At 42.5% G+C, this 26,625-nt stretch overlaps 1 protein-coding gene across 1 annotated transcript; it reads left to right on the top strand.

Annotated features, from left to right (window-relative positions):
* Positions 1–4,442: 4,442 nt before the first annotated feature.
* Positions 4,443–22,892, top strand: LOC144510810 (bifunctional apoptosis regulator-like). Its single transcript, XM_078240724.1, has 9 exons — positions 4,443–4,565; positions 8,102–8,262; positions 9,541–9,875; positions 12,089–12,287; positions 13,057–13,223; positions 14,238–14,382; positions 15,903–16,079; positions 20,616–20,815; positions 21,880–22,892. The coding sequence occupies exons 3-9, from the start codon at positions 9,598–9,600 to the stop codon at positions 22,070–22,072; spliced, it is 1,359 nt and encodes a 452-aa protein (XP_078096850.1). The 5' UTR covers positions 4,443–4,565; positions 8,102–8,262; positions 9,541–9,597; the 3' UTR covers positions 22,073–22,892.
* Positions 22,893–26,625: the final 3,733 nt, after the last annotated feature.

Raw genomic sequence — 26,625 nt, 5'->3', positions numbered from 1 at the left:
AAAGTTATATCAATACTTAGGGACCTGTCTTTTGCAGACAAAAGTAACATGTCCAGATATTGCACTGTTTTCAAATTAAACAAAAGCATAGGGACAATAGTTCCCTGGAGCATTCTCCGTGGCAATACCTTGACTAAACAGAGTCAACTTGCCAATTAGCCACTGTTCCCAAGCACAATAAATTGTTGCTGCCTTTGAAATTTGACTTGGGTCTGTTCTAATGAGTGCAAGACAAAAATCATGCACAGCATGTCTCTTTCTTCATCTATCTTGAAATCATCAAGTTTTAACAGCATTTGCCTTTTCTGGGTTTTTTTTTAGAATAGATGCAAGTTCTAAAATTCTCATCCTTGTTTTCAAATTCCTCCATGGTCTTGCTTCCTCATTATCTCTGTACAGTCAGTCCTTGGACTTTGAACACAATTGGTTTCTGAAAACTGTGCCTTAAGACGAAACGTCGCAGTTCAGAAATTGTTTTCCCGTAAGAACAAGGTTACAAATGGGGGATTGAATCCTGAACCAAGGCTCAATACTCTATTTTCACCAAAACAACCCAGAATTTTGTACTCAATTATAGAGGATTAATATAGCAATATTAGGAGAGGCGGTGGCCTTGTGGTGTTGTCACTGGACAAGTAATCCAGAGACCCAGATTTGAATCCCACCATGGTCAGAATTTGAATTCAATAAAAATTTGGAATGAATCTAATGATGACTAGGAAACTATTATTGATGGTCCTAAAAAGCCACCTTGTTCACTAATGCTCTTTAGGGAAGGAAATCTGCCAACCTTACCTGGTCTGGCCAGATCCATAGCAATGTGGTTGACTCTTAAATGCCCTCTGAAATGCCACTCAGTTCAAGGCAATTATCAATGGGTAATGAATGCTGAACCAACCATGCCACCTACATCCCATGAATGAATAAAACAATATAGCAATCATATTGACATGTAAAAAAAAATCACATAAGCTAAAAATACATATAGGAATATAGTACTGTATTGTACAGTGAGTCAGGGAGATGGGCAGCGCAGAACATTGATGCACACATATGAACGTTTGAACTTGCTTGCCAGCATGGCATCACATCAAAGCAAGCATTGTAAAGTAGAAACCAATGTTGTAAAGTCAAAACAGGGTGTCAATTTATAAACATCTTAAATGTCGTTCTTTGTAACTTGAAAGTTGTAAAGTCAAGGATTGCCTGCGATCCCTTCCAATCAAAAGTCAAAGTTTATTTATTAGTCACAAGTAAGTCTTATATTAACACTGCGACAAAGTTACTGTGAAATTCCCCTCGTCACCACATTCCAGCACCAGTTCAGGTCAATGTACCCCATCAGCACAACGTTTAGACTGGGAGGAAACTGGAGCACCTGGAGGAAACCCATGCAGACACGGGGAGAATGTGCAAACTCCACAGACAGTGACCCAAGCCGGGAATCGAACCCAGGTCCCTGCCGCTATGAAGCAGCAGCGTTAACCACTGTGCCACCATTTCACTGAGATTTCTGCATTTCTCCAATTCAGGCCTCTTGTATCCCCAATTTTAATCTCTCTGCCATTAACAGTTATGCTTTCTGTTGCCAAGGCCCAAGCTCTAGAATTTTCCCTATCTCTCTGCTGCTACCTCTGCTCATTTAAAACACTACTTAAAATCTAACTCAAGTTTTTGGTCGTCTGTCCTAACATCTTCATATGTTGCTTGGTGTCAAATTTTGTTTTATAAGACTCCTGTACAGTTTGGATGTTTTCCTAGTTAAGGTTGATACAAACACAAGTTGTTGTTGCTGCTGATTTTGGGGTTAATGGGTGGATAATATGGAACAAAAATGGCATTAATGTAATGAATGAGAAAGAAAGAGAAATGTTTGTTAAATTTTCTACCATAATCCAACTTGAGGAGCACCATGTGAACCTCCCAACCAACAATTCTAACATCAGAAAATCTGACGGAAAATGAAATCAATATGACAAATGGAACTCTTGGCTAGTTTGGTAATGGTGTCATCCACTCAGGCTATTGGGTGGATCCCACATCCCACTGATTTGTTTAGTTAATTAAATCCACGCAGACTCTTATTGAGCCATTTGGCTTTGGGACTATGACTATTCCTGAACATTATTTTGTTGGAATGGTTACTGCTGAGATAGATCTTATTTTTCCACAGTTCTGGCACTCTGCTCCCCTGCTGGACATTCTTCCCACTTATGCGGATACTTCCCACTCTGCTGAGAGCATTTCAAGATGGTGGTTGCATGCTTTTCCCCGTTTTCGTAGGCTTCTGCTTTGGTGCACTTTCCCTTTGATGGCATGGTGGCACAGTGGTTAGCACTGCTGCCTCACAGTGCCAGGGATGCGGGTTCGATTCCTGGCTTGGGTCACTGTGCAGAGTCTGCATGTTCTCCCCGTGTCTGTGTGGGGTTTGTCATCATCACCAGATGATTATCTGATCTTCAGCACAGGCCCTGTTTGTGACCTTATGTGCAAAATTGTTGCCGCATTTTGTTCTTTAAAATGGTTACAACACATTACCATGACTTCAAAAACACTCCATTGACTGTAAAGCACTTTGAGATGTCCGTGGTTGTGAAAGGTGCTGAGGCAACAGCAAAATATTGTCAACATTTCAAGTCTGGATGACCCTTCGTCAGAGTCAAAAGGTCTGACGAAGGATCATCCAGACTCGAAACATTGGGTCTATCCTCTCTCCACAGATGCTATCAGACCTGCTGAGATTTTCCGGCATTTTCTGTTTTTGTCTCGGATTCCAGCATCTGCAGTATTTTAAATTCTGTGCATGCTGGAAATCTGAAATAGAGACATAAAATGCTGCAAATACTCAGCTGGTCTGGCAGCATCTGGAGAACAAACAGGGTTAACATTTTGTGTCATGGCCTTCCATCAGGACTGGGTAAAATTAGAAATAGAAACAGAGAGTGCTGGATAAATACACATGTTGCTCGACCTGCTGAATATTGAGGGATGGCACAGTGGATAGCACTGCTGCCTCACAGCTCCAGGGACTTGGGTTGAATTCCGGGCTTTTCACGTTCTCCCCACGAGTGTGTGGGTTTCCTCCGGCTGCTCTGGTTTCCTCCCAAATTCCAAAGATGTGCGGGTGAGATGATTGGCCATGCTAAGTTGCCCCTTAGCGTCCAAAGGTGTAGGTTAGTGGGATGAGCCATGGTAAATGTATCGGGTTACAGGGATAGGGCGGGGGGAAGAGAGCCTGGGTAAAATACTCTGTGTCAGGGAGGTGATGCAGATTTGATGGGCCGATTGGCCTCCTTCTGCACTGTACGGATTCTATGAATACTTCCAGCAACCTCAGTGTAATAAGAACATAAGAACTAGGAGCAGGAGTAGTCCATCTGGCCCCTCGAACCTGCTTCGCCATTCAATAAGATTATGGCTGCTCTTTTCGTGGACTCAGCTCCACTTACCTGCCTGCTCGCCATAACCCTTAATTCCTTTACTGTTCAAAAATTTATTTATCCTTGCCTTAAAAACATTGAGGTAGCCTCAACTGCTTCACTGGGCAGGGAATTCCACAGATTCACAACCTGTGAAGAGGTTCCTCCTCAACTCAGTCCTAAAAATCTGCTTCCCCTTATTTTGAGGCCATAGTTCTAGTTTCACCCGCCAGTGGAAACAACTTCCCTGCTTCTATCTTATCTATTCCCTTCATAATCTTATATGTTTCTATAAGATCTCCCCCTCATTCTTCTGAATTCCAATGAGTGTAGCCCCAGTCTACTCAGTCTCTCCTCATAAGCCACAACCCTCTCAACTCCGGAATCAACCAAGTGAATCTCCTCTGCACCCCCCCCCCCCCCCCGCTCCAGTCATGATGTGGAGATGCCGGCGTTGGACTGGGGTAAACACAGTAAGAAGTTTAACAACACCAGGCTAAAGTCCAACAGGTTTATTTGGTAGCAAATGCCACTAGCTTTCGGAGCGCTGCCCCTTCGTCAGGTGGAGTGGAGAAATGCCTCCAGTGGACCCCCGCCCCCCCCCCCCCCCCCCAGTGCCAGTGCTGTACCCAAACAGGCGCCAGAGTGTGGCGACTGGGGGATTTTCGCAGTAGTAGCTTCATTGCAGTGTTAATGCAAGCCTACGAGGTAGGTTCTTTACTCAGAGGGTGGTTGGGGCGTGGAATGGACTGCCTGCTGTGATAGTGGAGTCGGACACTTTGGGAACTTTCAAGCGGTGATTGGATAGGCACACGGAGCACACCAGAACGACAGAGGGAGTGGGATAGCTTGATCTTGGTTTCGGACAAAGCTCGGCACAACATCGAGGGCCGAAGGGCCTGTACTGTGTATTGTTCTATGTTCTATTTGTGACACTAATAAATCAACTTAAGAGCATTCTCCCTTGGTCCTTGTCTGATTCCTGATCATGTGCAGAACTCCAGGCCGGGCTTTGCCAGTAGCAGAGAGGAGGAGGGGGGTGGGGCGTTAAGGGTGAGGCAGCATTAATGGCGGTCTGAGGGGGGGAAGATGTGGTGCAGGGGAGCTGCAGCTGTGAGGTGAAGGAAAGACAGTTCATTTGGAAAGGTATTGTATGATTTTATAAGCGTTATTTGATGAAAATAAACAAAGGGAAGGTTGTTCCTGTGGGGCGAGCCGCGGCCCTTGTCTGTCTTCTCCTTCAAGTCCACAATCTGCTGCTCCGTTTTCTTACAGGATGTTCAGTCAGGAATTATTCACAGGGCCTGACGCACTTTTACACCCGTGAGTTTTAAAACGGCACCATCAATCTGCAAACAGCAGCATCCTTTAGTATTTCACTGTGGAACTACATTCTTTTAAGTTTTTTAAAAGTTTATTTTATTAGTGTCACAAGTAAGGCTTACATTAACACTGCAATGGAGTTACTGTGACAGTCCCCTAGCTGCCACACTCTGGTGCCTGTTTGGGTGGCACAGTGGTGAGCATTGCTGCTTCACAGCTCCAGGGACCTGGGTTCGATTCCTGGCTTGGGTCACTGTCTGTGTAAAGTCTGCATGTTCTCCCCATGTCTGCGTGGGTTTCCTCTGAGTGCTCTGGTTTCCTCCCACAGTCCAAAGATGTGTGGGTTAGGTTGATTGGCCATGCTAAAAAATTGCCCCTTAGTGTCCTGAGATGTGCAGGTTAGAGGGATTAATGGGTAAAATATGTAGGGATATGGGGGTAGGGCCTGGGTGGGATTGTGGTCGGTGCAGACTTGATGGGCCAAATGGCCTCTTTCTGCACTGTAGAGTTTCTATGATTCTATAATACACCGAGGGAGAATTTTAGCACAGCCAATGCACCCTAACCACGTTGTTTGGACTGTGGGAGGAAACCCACACAGATACGGGGAGGATGTGCAGACTCCGCACAGACACTGACCCAAGCCAGGAATTGTACCTGGGTCCCTGGTGCTGTGGGGCAGCAGTGCTAACCACCGTACTGCCAGCCAGTGGGAGGAGGAGAGCAGGATATTGATTAAATTCCGCCATGTTGGGGGGGCGGGGGGGGGGGGGGGGGGGGATGGCTGCTTGCACCTCCAGTTGATTTCTTTAAAATAACTTAGTTTTGAACCAATTGGCTGGCACGGGGGTGCTGAAGTCTGAGCTCTGTTTGGGACTGTTTACTTTGCTGTACAATCATTTCTGTGTATTTTATTTATTGAGTTTCTTTATCCCACAGAAAATAAGTCTATGGGATGAATTGAATGGTAATGTCATGTGATGGTGTCTTAAGTTAAAATTGCTTCTAAAGTAAAAGTTCTCGGGGGATGGTTTAACAAGGATTAAACTGCTCTGTTTTTAGAAAAGAGGAGTATGGAAACCAAAACTTATTTGTGTTTATGTTGGGCCTTATTCTTAAATATCTCAAATGTCCTTTGCAATTTTTAACTTTTGCTATGTCATGGTTATTGTAATGTAGGCAATGTGGTTGACTCTTAAATGGCTGAGTAAACTGCTCAATTCAAGCAAATTGCTACAGAGTAAAAAGAGATGAAATTGGATAGGCGACTGGGCACTGGAAATGACAACTGCACACCCAGCCCTGTTGACACCGCAAAGCCCACCTTGCATCTGGGAGCTTATGCCTAAATTTGGAGAGTTTTCCCGCAGACTAATTGAGCAATGGCCTGACATATTCATACTCATGGAAACATCCCAGGCACCACCATCCCTGGGAATGTCCTCTCCAGTTACAGGGCTGACCCACTAATGGTAAGCAATTGAGAGGGCACTGGCTTGGGAGGCCTCAAACGTTAACCTCGGACCCCATGAAGTCTCGAGTCTCACGGCATCAGCATCCCTGGCACCAGTACCACAGTTCATGAAACAGTACTCCTGTATGCTGAAGGATTCAGAATGTACTCTGGGTGGGGACTTCAACATCCCATCATCAGGTTGGCTTGGTAGCATCAGTACTGACTGAATTGGCAGAGTCCTGATGGATGTAGCTGCTAGACCTGGGTCTGTGACAAGTTGGTGAGGGAATCAACAAGTGGGAAAAATCTGCTCTGCCTTGTCCTTGCCAATCTACCTGCTGCTGGTGCATGTGTTGTTGGGAATGTCTGCTGCATAGTCCTTGTGGAGACAAGGCTTCACTTTGAGGATTCCCTCCAGCCTGTTGCACCGCAGTGGTTGGGGTGCATTATTGACCCTGACAATCACATTTTAATTTGATGTTTTTAAGTTTCCTTTGTACTTTGATTTCTGTTCGGGCTGTTCCCCCCCCTCTTTTTGGGGAGCTGCCCCTTTTACTTTGTCCTGACTTAATCTGAGTTTGTTTATTTGGTTTGACCTAAAAAGAGGGCACTACCACTGTTAGTTGGGATAAAGTTCAAACAGATCTAGCACCAAACTTACCTAAAAATAAGATGTCAACTTGGTGAAGCAACAGCACAGGACTACTTGCATGCCAGACAGCAGAATTTTAGATAAGGTGGTTAAGAAGGCATATGGGATACTTGCCTTTATTAACTGAGGCACTGATTATAACAGCAAGGTTATGATGGAGTTATATAAAATGCTGGTTAGGTCACACATGGAGTACTGTGGTCACCACACTAGAAAGGAAGTGATTGAAGCAGAGAAGGTGCAGAAGAGATTCATCCAGATATTGTCTGGGCTAGAGGGTTTCAGCTATCAAGCAACTGGATAGGCTGGGGTTGTTTTCCTTGGGGCAGAGAAGGCTGAGGGGGGACCTGATTGAGGTGTATAAAACTGAGGGGCATAGACTGGATGGGGAAGAACTGTTCCCCTTTAGCAGAGGGGTCAAAACTCAGGAGGCATAGATTTAAGTTAAGGGGCAAGAAGTTTATAGGAGATGTGAGGAAAAACTTTTTCACCCCAGGTGGTGGGAATCCAGAACACTCTGCCTGAGAGGGTGGGAGAGACGTGACCCCTCACAACATTTGAGAAGTATTCAGATGAGCACTTGAAACGCTATAGTATACAAGGCTACGGGTCAATTGCTAGAAAATGGGATTAGAATAGATATGTGCTTGATGGATGGGGCAAACACGATGGGCCGAAGGGCCTCTTTCCGTGCTTTAAAATTCTGACTCTAACACTGAAGAAGCTCGACACTATTAAGGGCATGCAATCTGTTACATTGGCACCTGATCCACTGCCATGAACATTGCCTCCTTCCACCGCTGACCACAGTGGCAGCAGTGTGTACCATCTACAAGATGTATTGCAGCGACTCGCCAAAGCTCCTTCAACAGCAGCGTCCAAACCCACAACCTCTACTACCTAAAACACATAAGGGCAGTAGATGCTTCGGAGCACTTCCACTTGGAAGCTCCTCTCCAAGCCATGCACCATCCTGACTTGGAACTATATCACCATTCCTTCACTGTCAAAATCCTGAAACAATCTCCCTAACAATACACTGGATGTACCTACACCATACAGACTGCAGAGTTTCAAGAAGGTGCCCTATCACCATTTTGGATAGATGGGGTGCATGAGTTAGTATGGAGGCGACATGGGGTGTGAGAGATGAAGTACTAGGGCCTCATCGGGGAATTGAATTGTAGTATTGCTGTTGTTTTGGAAAAGATGTTAAAACTGTGATCATGCCTGCCTATTTTGGTGATTCAGGTTGATGTATGATGCTATTCAAGGAAGAACAGGAGATTTCTCCAGTATCCTGGCCAACATTCCTCTGCAAGCAATATCACCAAAAAAAACCGATCAGCTATTTGGCAACCTGATTGCTGTTTGTGGAATGTTGCTGGTTCAGAATGGTTCTGTTTGCCTAGGTAAGTCACTGCAATTCATTGCATATGTGTTGATGTTTCAGTATATGAAGACATATATATAAAAGGAAATTAATTACTAGCAGATTTCCTGTTGAAGTGCTCACAATAGGTGATGTGTTGTGCAAAAATGAGTAAGCACAAAGTGTTACTCTGCCACCAACTGGTTCTTGGAATGTGTGTTACACTGGCAAGATTAATACATAAATACGGTTGGTTTCACGACTGTACATGCCCAGAGGCCATTAAGACCATCTGGAATTGTGCAGACAAAACTGGGTAGAACTTGGCAAGATGGGAACAGAGGGATATGGTCCCCGGAAGAGTAGGGAGTTTTAGTTCAGTAGGGCAGCATGGTCGGTGCAGGCTTTGAGGGCCGATGGGCCTGTTCCTGTGCTGCAATTTTCTTTGTTCTTTGTAACCAGAGGAATATACTTTTGTCATTGGATGGGTAGTCTATATAAGGAAAACTGATGCACATCATGGACATGTGCACTGTATCTTTGTGTTGGTGACTTCAGTTTGAATGCAGCCAGCATGGCTTACCGTGACAGTAACCATAACTGTTGGATGTGTCCGTATCACTAAATAGACGATCTGAGTTGGAGGCCATGAAGATGTTGGTTGTGGGAAATTTAGTAGGGTCCTATTCTGTCATTAGGCAGAGATGCAAGGCTTGTCTTTGCATTCTTGACAATGGTTAAAAACAAAAGCATTATCTTTACATTCTACCCTTTGCAAACTTTGTCATCCAAATCTCTGGTGCTGTGCCCTATCGTCAAGTACTACTCCCGTATTTCTTGTGCTTGCTGATTGACCTTGTCTTTTGGGCAGGCAAAGTCTTGATTTTTGAAAATTCTCATCATTGTTTTCTTTGTAGCCTTGTCCCACCCTATCACTGTAATCTCCTCCAACTGTACAACACCCACTGGTGATCTCTGCATTCAGTCAGTTGGGGCCTCCTGTACCTCCCTGATTTTGATCACTTTTGCTGGCCGTCCCTTCATTTGCCAAGGTCTTAAATTTTAGAATTCCCTCACTCCACGTCTACTTTTCTTTCCTCCTCTTATAGTGCTTCTTGAAGCCTACTTGTTTGAACTTTTGGTCATCTCTCTTAATATCTCCTTGTGTTATTTGGCATCCAGTTTTGTTTGTAGACACTCCTGTACAGCATCTTGATGCATTTTATTACTTTAAGTACATTCTATACATGCAACTTGTTGTTGAAGTGAATGAAACTGTTTGCTCTAGTTGACAATGCAAACACGCTTTTAATTACAGTTTCTCGTGGGTGCGATAAAAAGAAAATCAAGCGCGCAAAGCTTCAGTTCTGATCAAATGGAGGGTGATGTGGGATTCCGCAACAGGCAAAAATACAAGGAACAGTGGGAGGAGCTGGAGGACAGTACATTACCAGAGCCGTCTTGTCAGCTCTCCGCCAATGAATTCTCCTGCCACTGCTGCTACGAAATTTTAGTAAACCCAACTACTTTAAACTGTGGACACAGTTTCTGCCGACATTGCTTGGCGCTGTGGTGGGATGCTTCCAGGAAAACAGAGTGCCCAGAATGCAGAGAAAAATGGGAGGGATTTCCTAAAGTTAACATTGTCTTAAGGTATGGAATTTTGAAAGCATCTTGTCCTGTGAACAAAATATCTTTCGGAAGCTAAGAGCATAATGAGATGAATTTGTATTGAATGCAGCATACAGTTAAAAATTAATTTTGTAAATATCAATATTTGGTGTTTGCCTTTTATTTAGGAATGTGGAATTGACAATCTTCAAAGTTTTTAATGATGATTCACTTTACTGTATTCTTAATAGATGCATTATCTTTCCCTGTGCTAACTTTTGCTTGCAGGTTTAGTGTTGTTCAACATGGTTCACTTTTGTCAGCATGTCTGAAGGCAGCTTAATTTTAGCTAACTCAACAATGGCACCAGCTGTTGTACGACCCTCCCAATTTATGTTCTGTCTATAGGTGACTTCACTAACCAAATTTTTGTAGCCAGGAAAACAGCTGAAACTGCATTGCTATGCCACTGTCATTGTATGTATCATGGGCGTGTGGTTGCCATGGCCAATGAGCAGCAGTTACCATTGATCAATGATAGATAAAATGTTTTGGTCTCATTGTTCCGTGGACAGACTGTTAAAAGCACAATGAATAGGAATTACTGCAGAAATGTTCAGCTGATCATCAGGCATCACTGTCTGTACTGCTTGGCTTTCAATTTTACAGTCCACTTTTAACCCTGAAAACAGTCTTGAAGGGTCTTTATTGTAGTTGTAAAAATTTCAGTTGAAAATGGTTGTCTTTCTCACCATCTCAACAATCCTTCAATCAGTGAAAAATAACACATCCACTTGTTAAATATAACAGCATTAGTCAATGCACCTTCTTTTACATATTGACATGAGCATTAAGAAAGTAGTTTTTTTTAATATACTGGGAATGGAATTGATAAAACTGTGACTCCCTCTCCTACTTTGATCATTGTGAGAACCCATGTTCATTAGGAGCTTTGCAAATGTTGATTTAGATTGTTTGAGCAGATTTTATTTGAAAACAGCTCTTTGATTTTTGTTGGCATGACCATTTATGTACTCAAAGTCCCCGTACAAAAGCTGTGCTCGTCCCAAACTTGGATGTGATTACTCGTTGGCCTAGCTCCTTCATCTTGCTTCAAGAATCAATATGGGGAATGCATTGCTGTTATTTCCTCACTCGCTTGGGAATTTGAACCAAGTAAAACATTTGAAATTGGGACATCAGAATTCTTGGTCTTGTGATGTGAGACTCCTCATTACTATGCGATTACAATGCTGCTCTGCTTAATTTGATTTCATGCCAGTCTTCCCTTCACCTCTCTTGATCTTTCAAGCTGGCTGGTGTAACCCAACAGCCTTATTTTGAAAAGGAGGTTGTGAAGGAATGTAGCACTGAGCCTTTAATTTTGGAACTCAAACTTTTTGTCATGACCCAAAACTTTTCTCACAACCCGTTTGCTTTGTCTTTCATTCTCGATTACAAAGTAAGCAGCCTGAACACTCTAAATAGTTGAATTTTCCACTGCGGCTAATTGTTTTAATTTGTCTTCCTTTTTTGAGAGCAAATTGATAGAGGACTAATCCAGGCATTTAAATGTTGAACAATTTGGCTATTTGCAATTTGGATTTTTGCAACATTACCAGGATTTATTTTCTTTCACCTCTCATCTCCTGATGGCACTGACTACTGCAGGGGAAAACTTGCATGGGCACTGGCAGTCCTCCAGGTCTTGGTCCAGTTGACCATTATTGATGTTTTGAGCCTGAGTAGTGAGCTTTAACAGGTACTTGGGCTTTCAAGATTATAACAGCTGAGCATTAAGACAACGACAAAACATGGGCACTTTCCAGTCAAGGGGATTGGGGGAGCAGTCAGTGGATGGGGGAATAGCGATCAGGAGCCAATTGTTGCAGTCTTGACTTGAGCTTTGTGAAGAACTGAACTTTGTATGGTTTAATATCATTTGAGGCTGTGCAGTTACCCACTGAACCATTGAGAGGATGAACAAGCTATTTCAATCAAAATGGCCTTGAGAGATGCTATTTATGTTGTTCTTATCCACTTCATAACAAATCACTTACAAGAAAATGCCGAAGACCTACAGGACTTGCCTATTAAATACCAGTTAATTTGTCTCTTTTAGCCTTCGTGATGGCCTGAGCTATGGCACCTATCCCCTCAGCTAGAGTTTGTTTTTCTAGTATAAAACAGTCAAATGTTTGCATGTCTTTTGAGTCATGTACATTTGCCTTGTTTTGTGTCCCTACCCTCACCAGAGATGCTGTTGAGAAGCTGTTCCCTGATGATGTCACACGACGACAGGAGGAGACACGGAACAACATAAAAATCTCCAATAGCATTTTGGCTTTCCAGAAATACGGTAATGAACAATCAAGGGCTTTCAACAACTCGGGGCATTGGCGAAGAGGAGGTGGTTTTTTCTCAGGAGTACTAACCTCTTTAACTTGTGTAGCAGTAAGTATCCGCTTAAAGTCCTGTGCAAATGGTGTGCACTCTCGTGTTGTGTTAGGCTCCTGTTGAGCAATTAAATAATCTTTGATTTGCACTTGGAAGATTTATTAAAATAAATGACGTTTTCCAAACTCTTGATGTAATTACTTAAAATTACTGCAGCAGACATAGCTTTATAAATGTACTTCAAATGAAAGATAGAGAAAAAAGATTAATACCCTGCTTGCATTACTTAGTCCTTCACCAAGAAAACAAACTGATTTCAATCATGGAGGAAAACCATTCGAGTTACGTGGTTTTGTGTTATAATTTTATCACTTCATTCTATTCTGTTATCTGATTTAACTGTTGTATCAAGTTTGGCATAAAGCTAATCGGAATGGAAACTTAATGCAATTACAATATATGAATTGCTTCATATATTGAAGCAATATATGCTTACAGTCCTCAATTTTACCAGAAGTTCAAGTGAATGAAGGGAGGGAAATCGAAGGCTGGTTAGTGTCCAAGTGAAAACCATCAGCTTTGCAGCAGATAAAGTGGTTGTTTCCCTTGATTTCACTAGACTGTATTACCTTAAGTTTAATGTTGCCTATTTCCGGCATTCTCCAGCTTTAGAGAGTACTGTGAAACATTGAATTTAAAAAGATACTGTACAGTACATTCAAGTTGTGAATAGTTAAAGGCAGGACATAAAAATGTGATGCTAATTAAATTGCTGTTACAGGATATTGACACTGAATTTCTTTTCCTCGGTTATTTCTTGTGCTAGGTGGTATTTCTAGTTTACCTCTGGAGCAGAGAAACTGAACAAGATCTTCTCGTACACAAACCTGTCACTAAATGGACTGCAAAGGAAGTGACTCTCTGGTTAGAACAGTTGGGTCAGTGGGCTACCATTTACAAGGACAGGTTTTTGGAGGAGGAAGTCAATGGAAGGTAAGGCTTACTTTTTAAATTCAACTATACAAGGTCACCACCTCTAGCGTAATTGTGGACTTGGGCCTTTGGCAGTTCTCCCAATAGTAACATTGAAAGGAATTTCAGGAGAATACTCCTGTCTATATTTCTAAACCACAGTAATTTGGAATCACTCTCGTTGCACTTTGACTTGAGACAGGTACATCTCATCAGATCCAAACAGTGAGCAGTTGTTTTGGCTGTTCATCTTGTTTTCTTCTGTGTAAAAGGGATCGTGTGGGAAATTGCTTCCCTACTGAAGCTATTTATAGCTATGCAACAGTTTCATTTGACAAAACTGCTAGTCAAAAGCCCCTTGTGCCGAAGCCTTCCCTGTCAAAGTCCAGGCTGTTTGGAACTAAATGTAAATGGTTTTCAGAAGATTGGTTTTTTTTAGTAAAAAGCAATTGTTCTATTCAGTTTTGGACCCAAACAGAATTGTTTGGTTGAAGGGATCTAAAATAAATAGGATGAGTTTTTTAAGATTTGATTTTCATAAAATCATAGAATCCCTATAGTGCAGAAGGAGGCCATTTGACCCATGCACTGACAACAATCCTGCCCAGGCCCTATCCCTGTAAACCCCCCCCCCCAAGCATTTACCCAGCTAATCTCCCTGACACTAAGGGCAATTCAGCATGCCTAATCTGCACATCTTTGGAGTGTGGGAGGAAACCGGAGCACCCGGAGGAAACCCACGCAGACAAGGTGAGAACTTGCAATCTCCACACAGACAGTGACCCAAGGCTGGAATTGAACCCGGGTCCCTGGCACTGTGAAGCAGTAGTGCTAAACACTGTGCCACCCTTTTTTATTCTGCATAAAGACAACTGATATAACCTTTTAACACTAGGTTAAACCATTGCACTATAGTGGATAATAGCATATTGAGACCAATTTGACAGACGATTGAATAAGTTACATTAAAGTGAAATATCTAGTCTAGGTTGTTCGTTCAAAAACTTTCTGTTCTCCCATTAAATGTATTTTTAGGCTATTATTGACTCTAGGCGAAGAAGAGTTTTCAAAGCCTCCTTTCAACATTGAAAGAGAGCTTCATAGAAAAGCCATACTAATGGAATTGGACAATGTAAAAGCACTTGGAGTGAAACCCCCTCAGAATCTCTGGGAATATAAGGTAACTGTTTTTGAAATCGAGCAGTCTGGTGAGTGTCTTCTTTTCTAAAAGTGTAATGAACATTTTTGTTTTTGCATGCTCCTTGATGAGGGATATAGGGCTGGGTTTTATGGCCCCTGCCGGGCATGTTTTTTGTGGGGTGGGGGTGCGGTGGAGAGAGCATAAAATACAGGTGATGGCAATCGGCAGCTGATGGAAGGTGTCACCAGCAGTGCTATCGAGGGGCACTGACTTAGCAAGAACCTGCTCATTGCTCAGTGTAGGTTCCACCAAGCTCATTCAGCTTCTGACCTCATTATAGCCTTGGTTCGATCAAGAACAAAAGGACTGAACTCCAGATGTAATGTGAGCATTGCTGCTGTTTACATCAAGACAGCATTTGACTTGAGTGTGGCATCAAGGAACCCGTGCACAACTGGAGCCAATAGGAATCGGGAGGAAGAAACCTTTTACTGGTTGGAGTCATACCTAGCACAAAAGAAGATGGTTGTGATTATCGGAGGTCAATCATCTCCGTTCCAGTACCTTACTGCAGACGTTCCTCGGTGGTGCTCTAGATCCAACCATCTTGAGCAGCAGCACCTCCCGCTCCAAGATGATACCTCTCCCTTTTTTTTGCCCTGCCTGGCCTCCTTGCCCTGCGCCCTCAGCTGCCCGATCTCTCCCTGCCCAAACAGACCTGACTTGCTTCGCTCAGGCGTCCTTCTCTTGCTCATGGAGATGCTTGCGGTCCCAGCATTGCCCACTACTCTGTTCTGATGGTGCTGGGACTGCTAGAGCTGCAGGCTGATTTGATTGGCTGACAGCTTTCAAGGGCGGGACTTAATCTTGCTGAGGGGCAGAGGTTCATAGAAGAAATCATAGAAACCCTACAGTACAGAAAGAGGCCATTCGGCCCATCGAGTCTGCACCGACCACAATCCCACCCAGGATCTACCCCCATATCCCTACATATTTTACCCACTAATCCCTTTAATCTATGCATCCCAGGACACTAAGGGGCAATTTTAACATGGCCAATCAACCTAACCCGCACATCTTTGGACTGTGGGAGGAAACCGGAGCACCCGGAGGAAACCCACGCAGACACGAGGAGAATGTGCAAACTCCACACAGACTACATTCACTATTGCTGCCAGCAGTCTTGTTTGACATGGGCCGGCTGCTGTCTGACATTTCTTCCTTGGGGCAAATGATAGAGCTCTTCCCCCCACTACCCCTTAAATTCAGCCCATATATTTCTTAATCTGAAGTTTTGAGTGCTAGTGAGAGGGCATTGTGCCAGAGGAGGCACATTTTGATGATATCAGTCTGAGATGTATAATATTGTATGTCTTTTAATTGATTCCTAATGTGTTTAACATTTAAGTTGCACTCTTTAAGATGCAATATATTCTGACTGGCTAATTTGTGTTCTCACTTGTTACCTTCTGCGTGGTTGTAATTGTTTAAAATTAACTAAATTCAGTGGGTATTTTTTTTCTTTGCTTGCTGTCGAATACAAATACTTATTTTTTCAGGCAATGCATGTAGGCAAGTCACTGTTTCTGCTGTATGCACTGAAGAGCTCCCCACGGTTGACCATGCTGTATCTCTACCTGTTTGATTACTCAGAACTATTTCTGCCACTTATTCACACCATTTCTCCTGAGAAAACGGAGGTGACTGAGGATGCAGATATTTTTCGCAAGTACTGGGTAAGTAGTGCAGACATTCTGTTGATTTCCTCTTTTTTTTTAAAAAGAGGAAATCGGTTTAAGGAAAAAGTCGATTTTTGTATTGGTGAATATGCTAGATTCCTAATTGCTTTCAACTTTTTACTTTGTTTTTTGGAGTATTGGAATGCGTATCAACCAGTAAACACGAAAGTTAGTTCCTTTGGTTACAGGCTGTACCTTGTACACTTGCTTCCCTTTCACCTCTACGCATGTCTTTCATTTGTGCTGAGGTCAGACTCAATTTGTTCCAAGGTTGCTTTGGAATTACTCCTCATCAGACTTATAGGAGTACAACCCAGCCGGTTACCCTATCCCAAGCTACAGTGTCATTTGTCAACTCCCAAGCTTTTAAATTTCATTAATGAACCTGCTATATTATGGTTTTCATTGAATGTCTTGGTCGTTTTTCCATCATTGATTTTGGGTATGATTTCACAGGTCTCGGCAATTCTGATACTTGACCGAACTGTCTACCTTGTGTGAACTAAAGAATGAAAATTATTCAACGGTGGGAACCCAATTCTGTCCACATCTAGTTTCCCATGTGTACTACTTTCTCATTCTCACTGATCTACCTTGGCTGGCTGACCCTCCGTGTCATCATAGAAACATAGAATCCCTACAGTGCAGAAGGAGGCCATTCGGCCCATCGAGTCTGCACCGACCACAATCCCACCCAGGCCCTACTCCCACATATTTTACCCACTAATCCCTCTAACCTACGCATCTTAGGATTCTAAGGGGCAATTTTTAACCTGGCCAATCAACCTAACCCGCACATCTTTGGACTGTGGGAGGAAACCGGAGCACCCGGAGGAAACCCACGCAGACACGAGGAGAATGTGCAAACTCCACACAGACAGTGACCCGAGCCGGGAATCGAACCCGGGATCCTGGAGCTGTGAAGCAGCAGTGCTAACCACTGCACTACCGTGCCGCCCTGTAGCTGCCACTGTTACCTCATCCCATTTGTTGCAAGACATCTCAATATCCCCTCTTGAATGTCCCAGTCTTCTGATCCACCTTGGTCACACCCTCCAATTTCCTTCCTAAATTTCTCAACCTCTCCCTCCAATTAAAAAAAAAGATTCCTTTTTGGTCACCCCCTCCGAATCACAAATATTCTCTTCCTGGCTCAGCATCTCGTTTCTCGTTCTTTATTGGACCAAATCTTCGGTGTTAAAAACATAATGTCAATGTAAATATTTTTATAGTTACAGGACAGTAATCTGGAAATTAATCCAGGCCATTTCCTCTCTTCCTAGGCCAAGGGTTACAAATGGAAATTATAATACAAGGTTCCTAAGTGAGAATTTAGTGGGATGTCAGTTTTTATAGGCCAGTGGTGTGTGATGGATTTATCTATTTGGGTGCTGACATCCATTTTTGCTGACTTGGTTTTTGGTCTTCAGAGAACTTTGAGTTACCGTATAAAGCTTTTATGTTAGCATCTAAGGAAAGATGCTAGCCTAGGACTCCCTCTCTCTGCTAATTCTTTTAGCAGATCTGGCAATCAGAGCAGAAAACTATTTTATTCTCTATTTTTTAGTGGTTGGTTAGCAGAAACTATTTGTTCATGCGCAAAGGAAGGAAATGTGGTTTCTGCCAAACATTTGCACACCGAGTACAGGACTCATGAGCTAACTACTAGATCATACATTTAAAGGTTGGAGATGAGAGGACCAAAGTAAAACTTTTAACGGAGCCTCTGCATCCCTGCTCAGTGCACAACCCTATACAATAGCACCGTGGAAAAGATCTTGTGCAGTTATTTTTAAAAGGGTGGGGTACCAGGCACCACCTTTTTCCTGCTGCAGTGGTTAGCTGAGACTGTCTCGTACCATATCTTGGCAAATGGCTAAATTCATGCTGGCAAGTGTACGTAAATGATCCCAGGACCAGCAATACACCCTGCATCAAGGGGATCTCTAGTGCAAGGGGAAATCCCAAACCACTGGAGATTCATTGTGGAAATTAGGTTACAACAATTGTGAAAATTAAAGTTCCATAATTGTCAAAACAAAACCATTGTCAGGGTTTTGAAAGCCTAGTGTTAAGGACAGGAGGGGGATTAATTTGAAAAGCCCTGATCTTTTCCCTCACTACACATCTGTAAACAGAGGCGCTTTTTGATTTTACTCCTTTATAGGTGGTGGCATATTTTCCTTAAATTTGATGTGATCCAATCCTCTATGAATAACTTGCACAGCGAACTTGAGATGATAAGAGGGTTGGTTTATTTTACACATTCAGAGATCATGGGAAAGGGGTTTTGCACCCTTTTGCACTCGTATAATAAAAGACGGATACGGGAAAGAAAGAAAGGGCAAGACTGTAATATGAAGTTGCAGTTTTGAGTCTAGAGTCCAGAATGAAAACTCCAATGATGTATTTATTTAGAGGGTGGTAGGCTTACTGTTGCAGGCTGGTCTGTCTTTCCAAAAGTGAAGGCATCCACAAAAGGAAAAAGCAGTTATCTGTTGAATTAGCCTTGAAGGCGCAAGTTTCAATCCAGTAGTTCACAGTGTAGATGAGGACCAAGCAATTTATCTTGATAGAACTTTCTCTGCTGCTATCTGAGAGATGATAACGATAGACAGAGGCTGCTACCTGGAGTCTCGTTTCTCTTCACAGGTCAAACAGTGACTGATAAGGTCCAACAGCTTATTAATTAAAGGAATTTAGACAACTCCAATCTTGGTTATGTGATAAGGTGGTTTTGGGTTGACTAACGGGGCGCTTGGTTGAAACCCATTATGTTTTGGAGCAGGTAATGTTTGGGCTATTAACATCACATTGGAGAAATGGGGACATAAACAGTTTCTTTTGTCCATGATGGCTGGGGCAGACAACTCATCTACTAATCCGTTGTGTTGTTTTGGCTGGAGTGTTTGTGATGCATGGAGTATTCTAGGGCGTTCAAGGTGTTCGCATTTGTTCACTTTCCAACTGTTCAGAAACTTCTTGAAGCCAACATGTGACCAGCTGCATCCATTTTATCAGTCCAGCAATTTTCAATTTTGAAAATCAGAGAAAAATAATTGTATAAGTTTATTTTTATTCCTGTCTCCTGTTGGGGCACTAAACTTGTGTTTATTCATGTTTGGAATAACATAAACCTTTCTAGAGGGACTGACTTGTGCTGCTGTCTTCGTACATATGACTTTCTGGGTGGCAATGTGTGCTATGACGAGGACGCTAAGAGGCTACAGAGTGACTTGGACAGCTGGCTGAGTGGGCAAATATTTGGCAAATGCAATATAATGTGGATAAATGTGAAGTTAACCACTTTGGTAAAAACAGGAAGAAAGATTAAGAAAAGGGGAAGTGCAACATGACCTGGGTGTCGTGGTGCAACAGTTGCTGAAGGTTGGCATGCCGGTACAGCAGGCAGTGAGGAAAGATAATGGCATGCTGGCCTTCACAGCAAGAGGATTTGAGTATAGGAGTAAGGATGGCTTGCTGCAGTTATACGGGGCCTTGGTGAGGCCACATCTTGGGTATTGTGTGCAGTTTTGTTCTCCTACTCTGAGGAAGGACATTCTTGCTATTGAGGGAGTCCAGTGAAAGTTCACCAGACTGATTCCTGGAATGTCAGGACTGACATGAAGAGAGACTGAATTAACTGGGCTTGTACTCGCTGGAATTTAGAAGAATGAGAGGGGATCTGATAGAAACACACACAATCCTGATGGGACTGGACAGGCTAGATGCGGGGAGAATGTTCCCAATGTTGAGGAAATGCAGAACTAGGGGTCACAGTCTAAGAATTAAAGTAAGCCTTTCAGGGCTGAGATAAGGAGGAACTTCCTCACTCAGTGTTGTGAACCTGTGGAATTCTCTACCACAGAGGCCAGTTTGTTAGATATGTTCAAGAGGGAGCTGGACATGGCCCTAGTGGCTAAAGGGATCAAGGGGTATGGAGAGAAAGCAGGAGTGGGATACTGACAGTGCATGATCAACCATGATCACATTGAATGGTGGTGCAGGCTCGAAGGGCCGAATGGCCTACTCCATCTATTTTCTATGTTTCTTAGTTCTCCATTTGGGTTTTCAGTTGTGATTTGCTCCATAATTGAAGAAACATTAAATTGGATAACCAGGGTTAAGTCGAGTGCATTTTAAGGAACATACATTCCCTGATGCCAGTGATGCACAGAAATGTAGAGTAGACTGGGGCTCCGTTGACTTGGGCATCTATAAAAATGTATGATTGCATCTCATTGATCCACCACCCCAGAGTCAAGTCTGAAATGCCATTTGATCACCTTGACTCTCATACATTTTACAACAACTTATACTTGTAGCTTTAACGTAGTAAGACGTCCCAAATTTTGACATTTAGGCAGCTATTAGGGCAAGTAACCGTTTATTGTCACCTTTTTGTTTGCAAATATAAGTGACTTGACATTATTTACTGAATTAATTTTGTGAAATATAGTGTGAAATTTCACTTGTTACAAAACTTTATTTTTCCTGAAAATGTAATTACTTTGCCAATCTTTGTTTTTAAAGTCTGATGATATCAGCTTGAAGCAGTGGGCTGAGTTCCTTGTGAAATACACCCTGATTCCATATCAGTTAATTGCTGAATTTGCTTGGGACTGGTTGGACATGCACTACTGGACATCACGTTTTATAATTGTGAATGCGATGCTTCTATCAGTCTTGGAAGGCTTTGCCTTCTGGAGACTCTGGTCAAGAGGAGGACTCAGGTATATAAGAGTTGAAGCTGCTTCTACTATGTTAATGAAAGTGACTCTCTCCTGAAAATTAAGTACTTAAAAACTGAATGCTGCTTTGGAATCTAGCGATTTATAATACCATCTACCTTTTGGTCCCCTCTCCCCAAATGTCAAAAGATAATGTCTTAAGCTGGCAACAGGAAAGGAAGTACAGGGAGACAATGGGAGGTGAACAGTGGTTCTGTAAATTTAATACCTTTTTTAAGTGTTGTGGTGTCTGATATTTAAATTAGAATTATATTTTAAAATAAACCACTACTTTTTATACAAGTTCCACATATATTCTATGTTTTAAGATTGCATTTGTAATGCTTTAATGAATATTTATGTTGACTTAGAAAATTATTCCAGAGTTTATTTTCCAATAGCTTTATTACACTGATGTAACTCTTATGAAATACTTGTAATCGTGGATGTTCTGCTTTCACAAATTTATCCCAGCAAAGTCATGAATGACATTTTATGACTGTTACATCATCCATTCTTGCCCTCCTTAATCCTCCATCATTTGACACAGTTGACCAAATCATCATCCTCCTTTGCCTAGCTCTATGTGACTACCCTTTATGCTTTCATTCCTACCAATCCAATTGTACCAGTGCATCCCTGTCAATGGCTTGTCCTCCTTCTCCTGCACATCTATTTCCTCATCCAGGGATTTATCTAAAACATCATCAATATCATCATTGTCACAGGGCTAGCTTTTGCATTGTGCACACTAATGAATTCTCTTCACCCTTTGACCATCTGTGCTGTAAGGCTGATTGTTTCATTTCAAATCTCGAATGACCACAACTTCTTCAAAAGTCATCACTTTCAGTCCTGACCACAAACTCCTCTTCCTTGTGAACTGATTCCGTTCTCCTCTGAGATTCTCAGACCATTTACAACTTTGTCCTCGTGTTGGACATTTGAGCTGAACTTCATATCCCACATCCTATCCATCAAGTTTACAGTTTTAATTTAAACCTAAATTAGTAGTAAGATTTTTATTATCCATGGATTGTGCAAATAATTGCAATATTCTCTTCCAGGACTATTCCTCAGAAAATGTGGAGTCATTTCTGGAAGGTGTCAAGCCAAGGAATCCTTGTTGCCATTTTGTGGCCAATAATTCCTCAATTTGTTTGTGACTGCTTATTTTACTGGGCTTTGTACTTCAATCCAATCATAAACATTGACCTGGTAGTCAAGGAAGTCCGGCGTTTAGAAACTGAAATGCCATGAATATTTGTGACTAAAATGGAGCAGTCACATTGCGTGCCCAAGAACAATGTATTAGAAGAGAACTGTTAATGGTGTACATATTTGTAAATACTATTTCACAGTTTCTAGGTACCCCGTATTTGCAAACACATACTGAAGTAAATGTTCACAGGACTGTATAATTCAAAATTTAAAGAACTGAAATCTTGCGTATACCCCTGTCCAATTGTGTTGAAGTTAATATACTATGACTGTGGACTGATTACCATTCTGTAAGAGTATTCTTCAGTACTAATTACTGTAATTAACATATTCCTCTATTTAAACAACTGGTTTCTTGCACTTTTAACTTCTACATTTCTCCTTGGTTTAAACGTCTTTCCCTCCCCTCAAACTTCACCCGGTAAAGTAATTGCTTTTTCATCTGGGGAAGTTGTCTTGTATAATTCAATAATATTTGCATTTCTGCAAACTACTTGTGCCAAGTCACCCTTTAGGTTTCCTTGTATGGCAAGGGCTGCAGTACATCATGTATCATAAATGTAAATTGTGGACAGAAGGCAAAGTTTCAACACCTGTATTTAACACTGGTCTTCATAAATAATTTATTTAGCTGATTTGAATTTTTGAAGTTGAATATGAAATCTGTGAATTTTTGTAATCGATTTGCTGAATAAACTCTATTTTTGCATTTCTTTTATTGTTAATCATACTGGAATAGCACATTGTTAAAGCGATATAGCTGGTTGAATGTAAATGGTGATCTGCAATCTTGTCTCCTACCATTTGATGAAATTGTCAGTTTCTGAAAAGTGATTAAATTGAGTTTTTTTTTAAATGACTAAGTTTGCCTTTTTAAGGGAAATGTTAAATGATACTCGATTGTTTATATCTATCCCTTCGAGAAAATGAAAATATATAGTAGGTACGTTGACATCAGATGTTTCAAGGACAAGGAATTTGCTTTTGTTTTCAACATTTTCTGTTTATTTTCTTTAAACTTGGGGTGGCAGAGTGGTTAGCACTGCTGCCTCAGCGCCAGGGACCCGGGTTCAATTCCAGCCTCGGGTGACTGCCTGTGTGGAGTTTGCACATTCTCCCCGTGTCTGCGTAGGTTTCCTCCCAGAGTCCGAAAGACGTGCTGGTTAGGTGCATTGGCCATGCTAAATTCTCCCTCGGTGTACCCGAACAGACGCCGGAGTGTGGCAACTAGGGGATTTTCTACTAGGGCAAATGGAATGTTGGCCTTTATCGCGAAGGGGATGGAGTATAAAAGCGGGGAGGTCTTGCTGCAATTGTACACGGTACTGGTGAGGCTGCAACTAGAGTACTGTGTGCAATTTTGGTCCCCTTATTTGCGGAAGGATGTATTGGCCTTGGAGGGAGTACCGAGGAGGTTCACCAGGTTGATACCGGAGATGAGGGGGTTAGCTTATGAGGAGAGATTGAGTAAATTGGGCCTGTACTCATTGGAGTTTAGAAGGCTGAGAGGAGATCTTATAGAGACATAAGATAATGAAGGGGCTAGACAGGGTAGAGGCAGAGAGATTCTTTCCACTTAGAAAGGAAACAAGAACTAGAGGACACAGCCTCAAAATAAGGGGGAGTCAGTTTAGGACAGAGTTGAGGAACAACTTCTCTCAGAGGGTAGTGAATCTCTGGAATTCTCTGCCCATTGAAGCAGTGGAGGCTACCTCATTAAATATGTTTAAGTCACAAGTAGGTAGATTTCTGATCAATAAGGGAATTAAGGGTTATGGTGAGCGGGCGGGTAAGTGGAACTAAACCACTATCAGATCAACCATGATCTTATTGAATGGCGGAGCAGGCTCGAGGGGCTAGATGGCCTACTCCTGCTCCTATTTCTTATGTTCTTATTTCACAGTAACCTCACTGCAGTGTTAATGTAAGTCTACTTGTGATTAATAAATTAACTTTAACTCGTGAAATGTGGCTCATTCACCAAGGATTAAGATAAGTAGTTGTGTTGCTTCTGTGAAACCTTAAAATTTCCATTAAAAACAATATTCATTTATTGCCCATCCCTATTGCCCTTGAGAAGGTGGTGGTGAGATACCTCCTTTGAAATGGCACAGTCTATATGGTGTAAGCACACCCACAGTGCTGTTACGAAGGGAAATCTAGGATTTTGCTCAGTGACTGTGAAGGAATGGCTATCTTTCTAAGTCAGGATGGTGAGTGGTTTGAAGGGGAACTTCCATGTGACGGTGTTCATCCCATGTGTATGGTGCCCTTGTCCTAGATGGTCATGAGTTTGGAAGGTGTGGTATCAGGAGCCTTGGTGAGTTGCTTCAGTGCATTTTGTAGATGGTATACACTGTGCATTGGTGGTGGAGAGTGTTGATGTTTAAGGTGATGAATGGGGTGCCAACCAAGCAAGTGCTTTTGTCCTGGGTGGTGTCGAGCTTCGAGTGTTGTTGAAGCTGCACTCATCCAGGCAAGTGGAGAGTATTCAATTACACTCCTGACTTGTGCCTTTTAGATGGTGAACATGCCTATGAACTGCTCTTATGGCCACAGTGGTTAGATGGCTGGTCTGGTTCTGTTTCTGATCAGTGATAACCCCCAAGATGTTAGTGCAGGATTCAACAGTGTAATGCTTGGTTAGATTCTCTCTTCTTGGAGATGATCATTGCTTGGCGTTGTTATGCAAATGTTACTTGCCACTTACCAGCCCAAGCCTTAATGTTGTCTAGGTCTTGCTGCATATGGGAACAAACTGGGTTAGTATCTTGTGTCAAGAACAGTGCGAGACTTGAAAAAATGTTAAATGTGCAATCATTGGCAAGTATTGACATTTCTGATGGAGGTACGGTCAATGATGTAGCAGCTGAAGAAGGACACTGCCCTGAGGAACTCCTGCAGCAATGTCCTGGGGAAACCATAAAACCAGTACGTTATTAAAACTTGCTCACGATAGTGGTTCCCTTAATCACGTGATCTGAGGTTGACCCTTTTTGGATACTCTGCCCTTCTCAAGAAGGCAGAGTGGTTAACGCTGCCTCACAGCACCAGAGACCCGGGTTCAATTCCGGCCTTGGGTGACTGGGTGGAGTTTGCATGTTCTCCCCGTGTCTGTGTGGTTTCCCTCCCACGGTCCAAAGATGTGCAGCTTAGGTTAATTGGCCATGCTAATTGCCCTTTAGTATCCCAAGGTGTGTAAGTTAAGGCAATTAACAGGGTAAATATATGGGGTTACGGGGATAGGACCTGGGTAAGATGCTCTGTTGGAGAGTTGGTGCAGATGTGATGGGCCAAATGGCCTCCTGTATTGTAGGAATTCTGTAAAGCTGTATGTCAAGAAGTAACAATTATCCAATTTGCTGTATTGTGTTCAGTATATTTAACAATGTTGCACCATGTTAATCACTTCAAATTGATATTGTCATGCGAACTGGATAATGGCATTATTATGCAAATCTGATCATGTTTCCAGCACTTCAGTATTGTAAATATAATCGAGTAAAAATCGGAAGGTGCAATTGTTCTGGTTTTTGTCAATCAGCGACAGTCTTGTGACCTGGTGGGACACCAGCAAAGCCTGATGGTTAAAAGGGTGAACTCTGTATCAGGTGAAGGACTGTGGGAGCAGCAAAGTACATGATGTCCAGCTGTGGAGTACAATGTTGGTAAATGTGAGGTCATCCATTTCGGTAGGAATAACAGCAAAATGGGCTATTATTTAAATGGTAAAAAATTGCAGCATGCTGCTGTGCAGAGGGACCTGGGTGTCCTTGTGCAGGAACCTCAAGGAGTTGGTTTGCAGGTGCAGCAGGTAATTAAGAATTTTGTCCTTCATTAAAAACAGCGAGATTATGTTGCAGCTGTATAAGGTGCTGGTGAGGCCACACCTGGAGTAGTATGTACAGTTTTGGTCTCCTTACTTGAGAAAGGATATACTGGCACTGGAGGGGGTGCAGAGGAAATTCACTAGGTTGATTCCGGAGTTGAGAGGGTTGGCTTATGAGGAGAGACTGAATAGACTGGGGCTATACTCATTGGAATTCAGAAGAATGAGGGGAGATCTTATAGAAACATATATTATGAAGGGCGTAGATAAGATAGAAGCAGGGAAGTTGTTTCCACTGGCGGGTGAAACTAGAACTAGGGGGCATAGCCTCAAAATAAGGGGAAGCAGATTTAGGACTGAGTTGAGGAGGAACTTCTTCACACAAAGGGTTGTGAATCTGTGGAATTCCCTGCCCAGTGAAGCAGTTGAGGCTACCTCATTGAATGTTTTTAACTCGAGGATAGATACATTTTTGAACAGTAAGGGAATTAAGGGTTATGGTGAGCGGGCGGGTAAGTGGAGCTGAGTCCACAAAAAAGATCAGCCATGATCTTATTGAATGGTGGAGCAGGCTCGAGGGGCCAGTTAGCCTACTCCTAGTTCTTATGTTCTTAAACATGGGAATTGATTGGACAGTGGCAATGGCGTAGTGGTATTATCGCTAGACTATTAATCCAGAAACTCAGCTAATGTTCTGAGGACCCAGGTTTGAATCCCGCTATGGGCAGGTGGTGGAATTTGAATTCAGTAAAAAAAATTTGGA

This window comes from Mustelus asterias, chromosome 23 (genome assembly GCF_964213995.1).
Source record: "Mustelus asterias chromosome 23, sMusAst1.hap1.1, whole genome shotgun sequence".
Lineage (NCBI taxonomy): Eukaryota > Metazoa > Chordata > Chondrichthyes > Carcharhiniformes > Triakidae > Mustelus > Mustelus asterias.
This window is presented reverse-complemented; position numbering and strand designations above follow the sequence as displayed.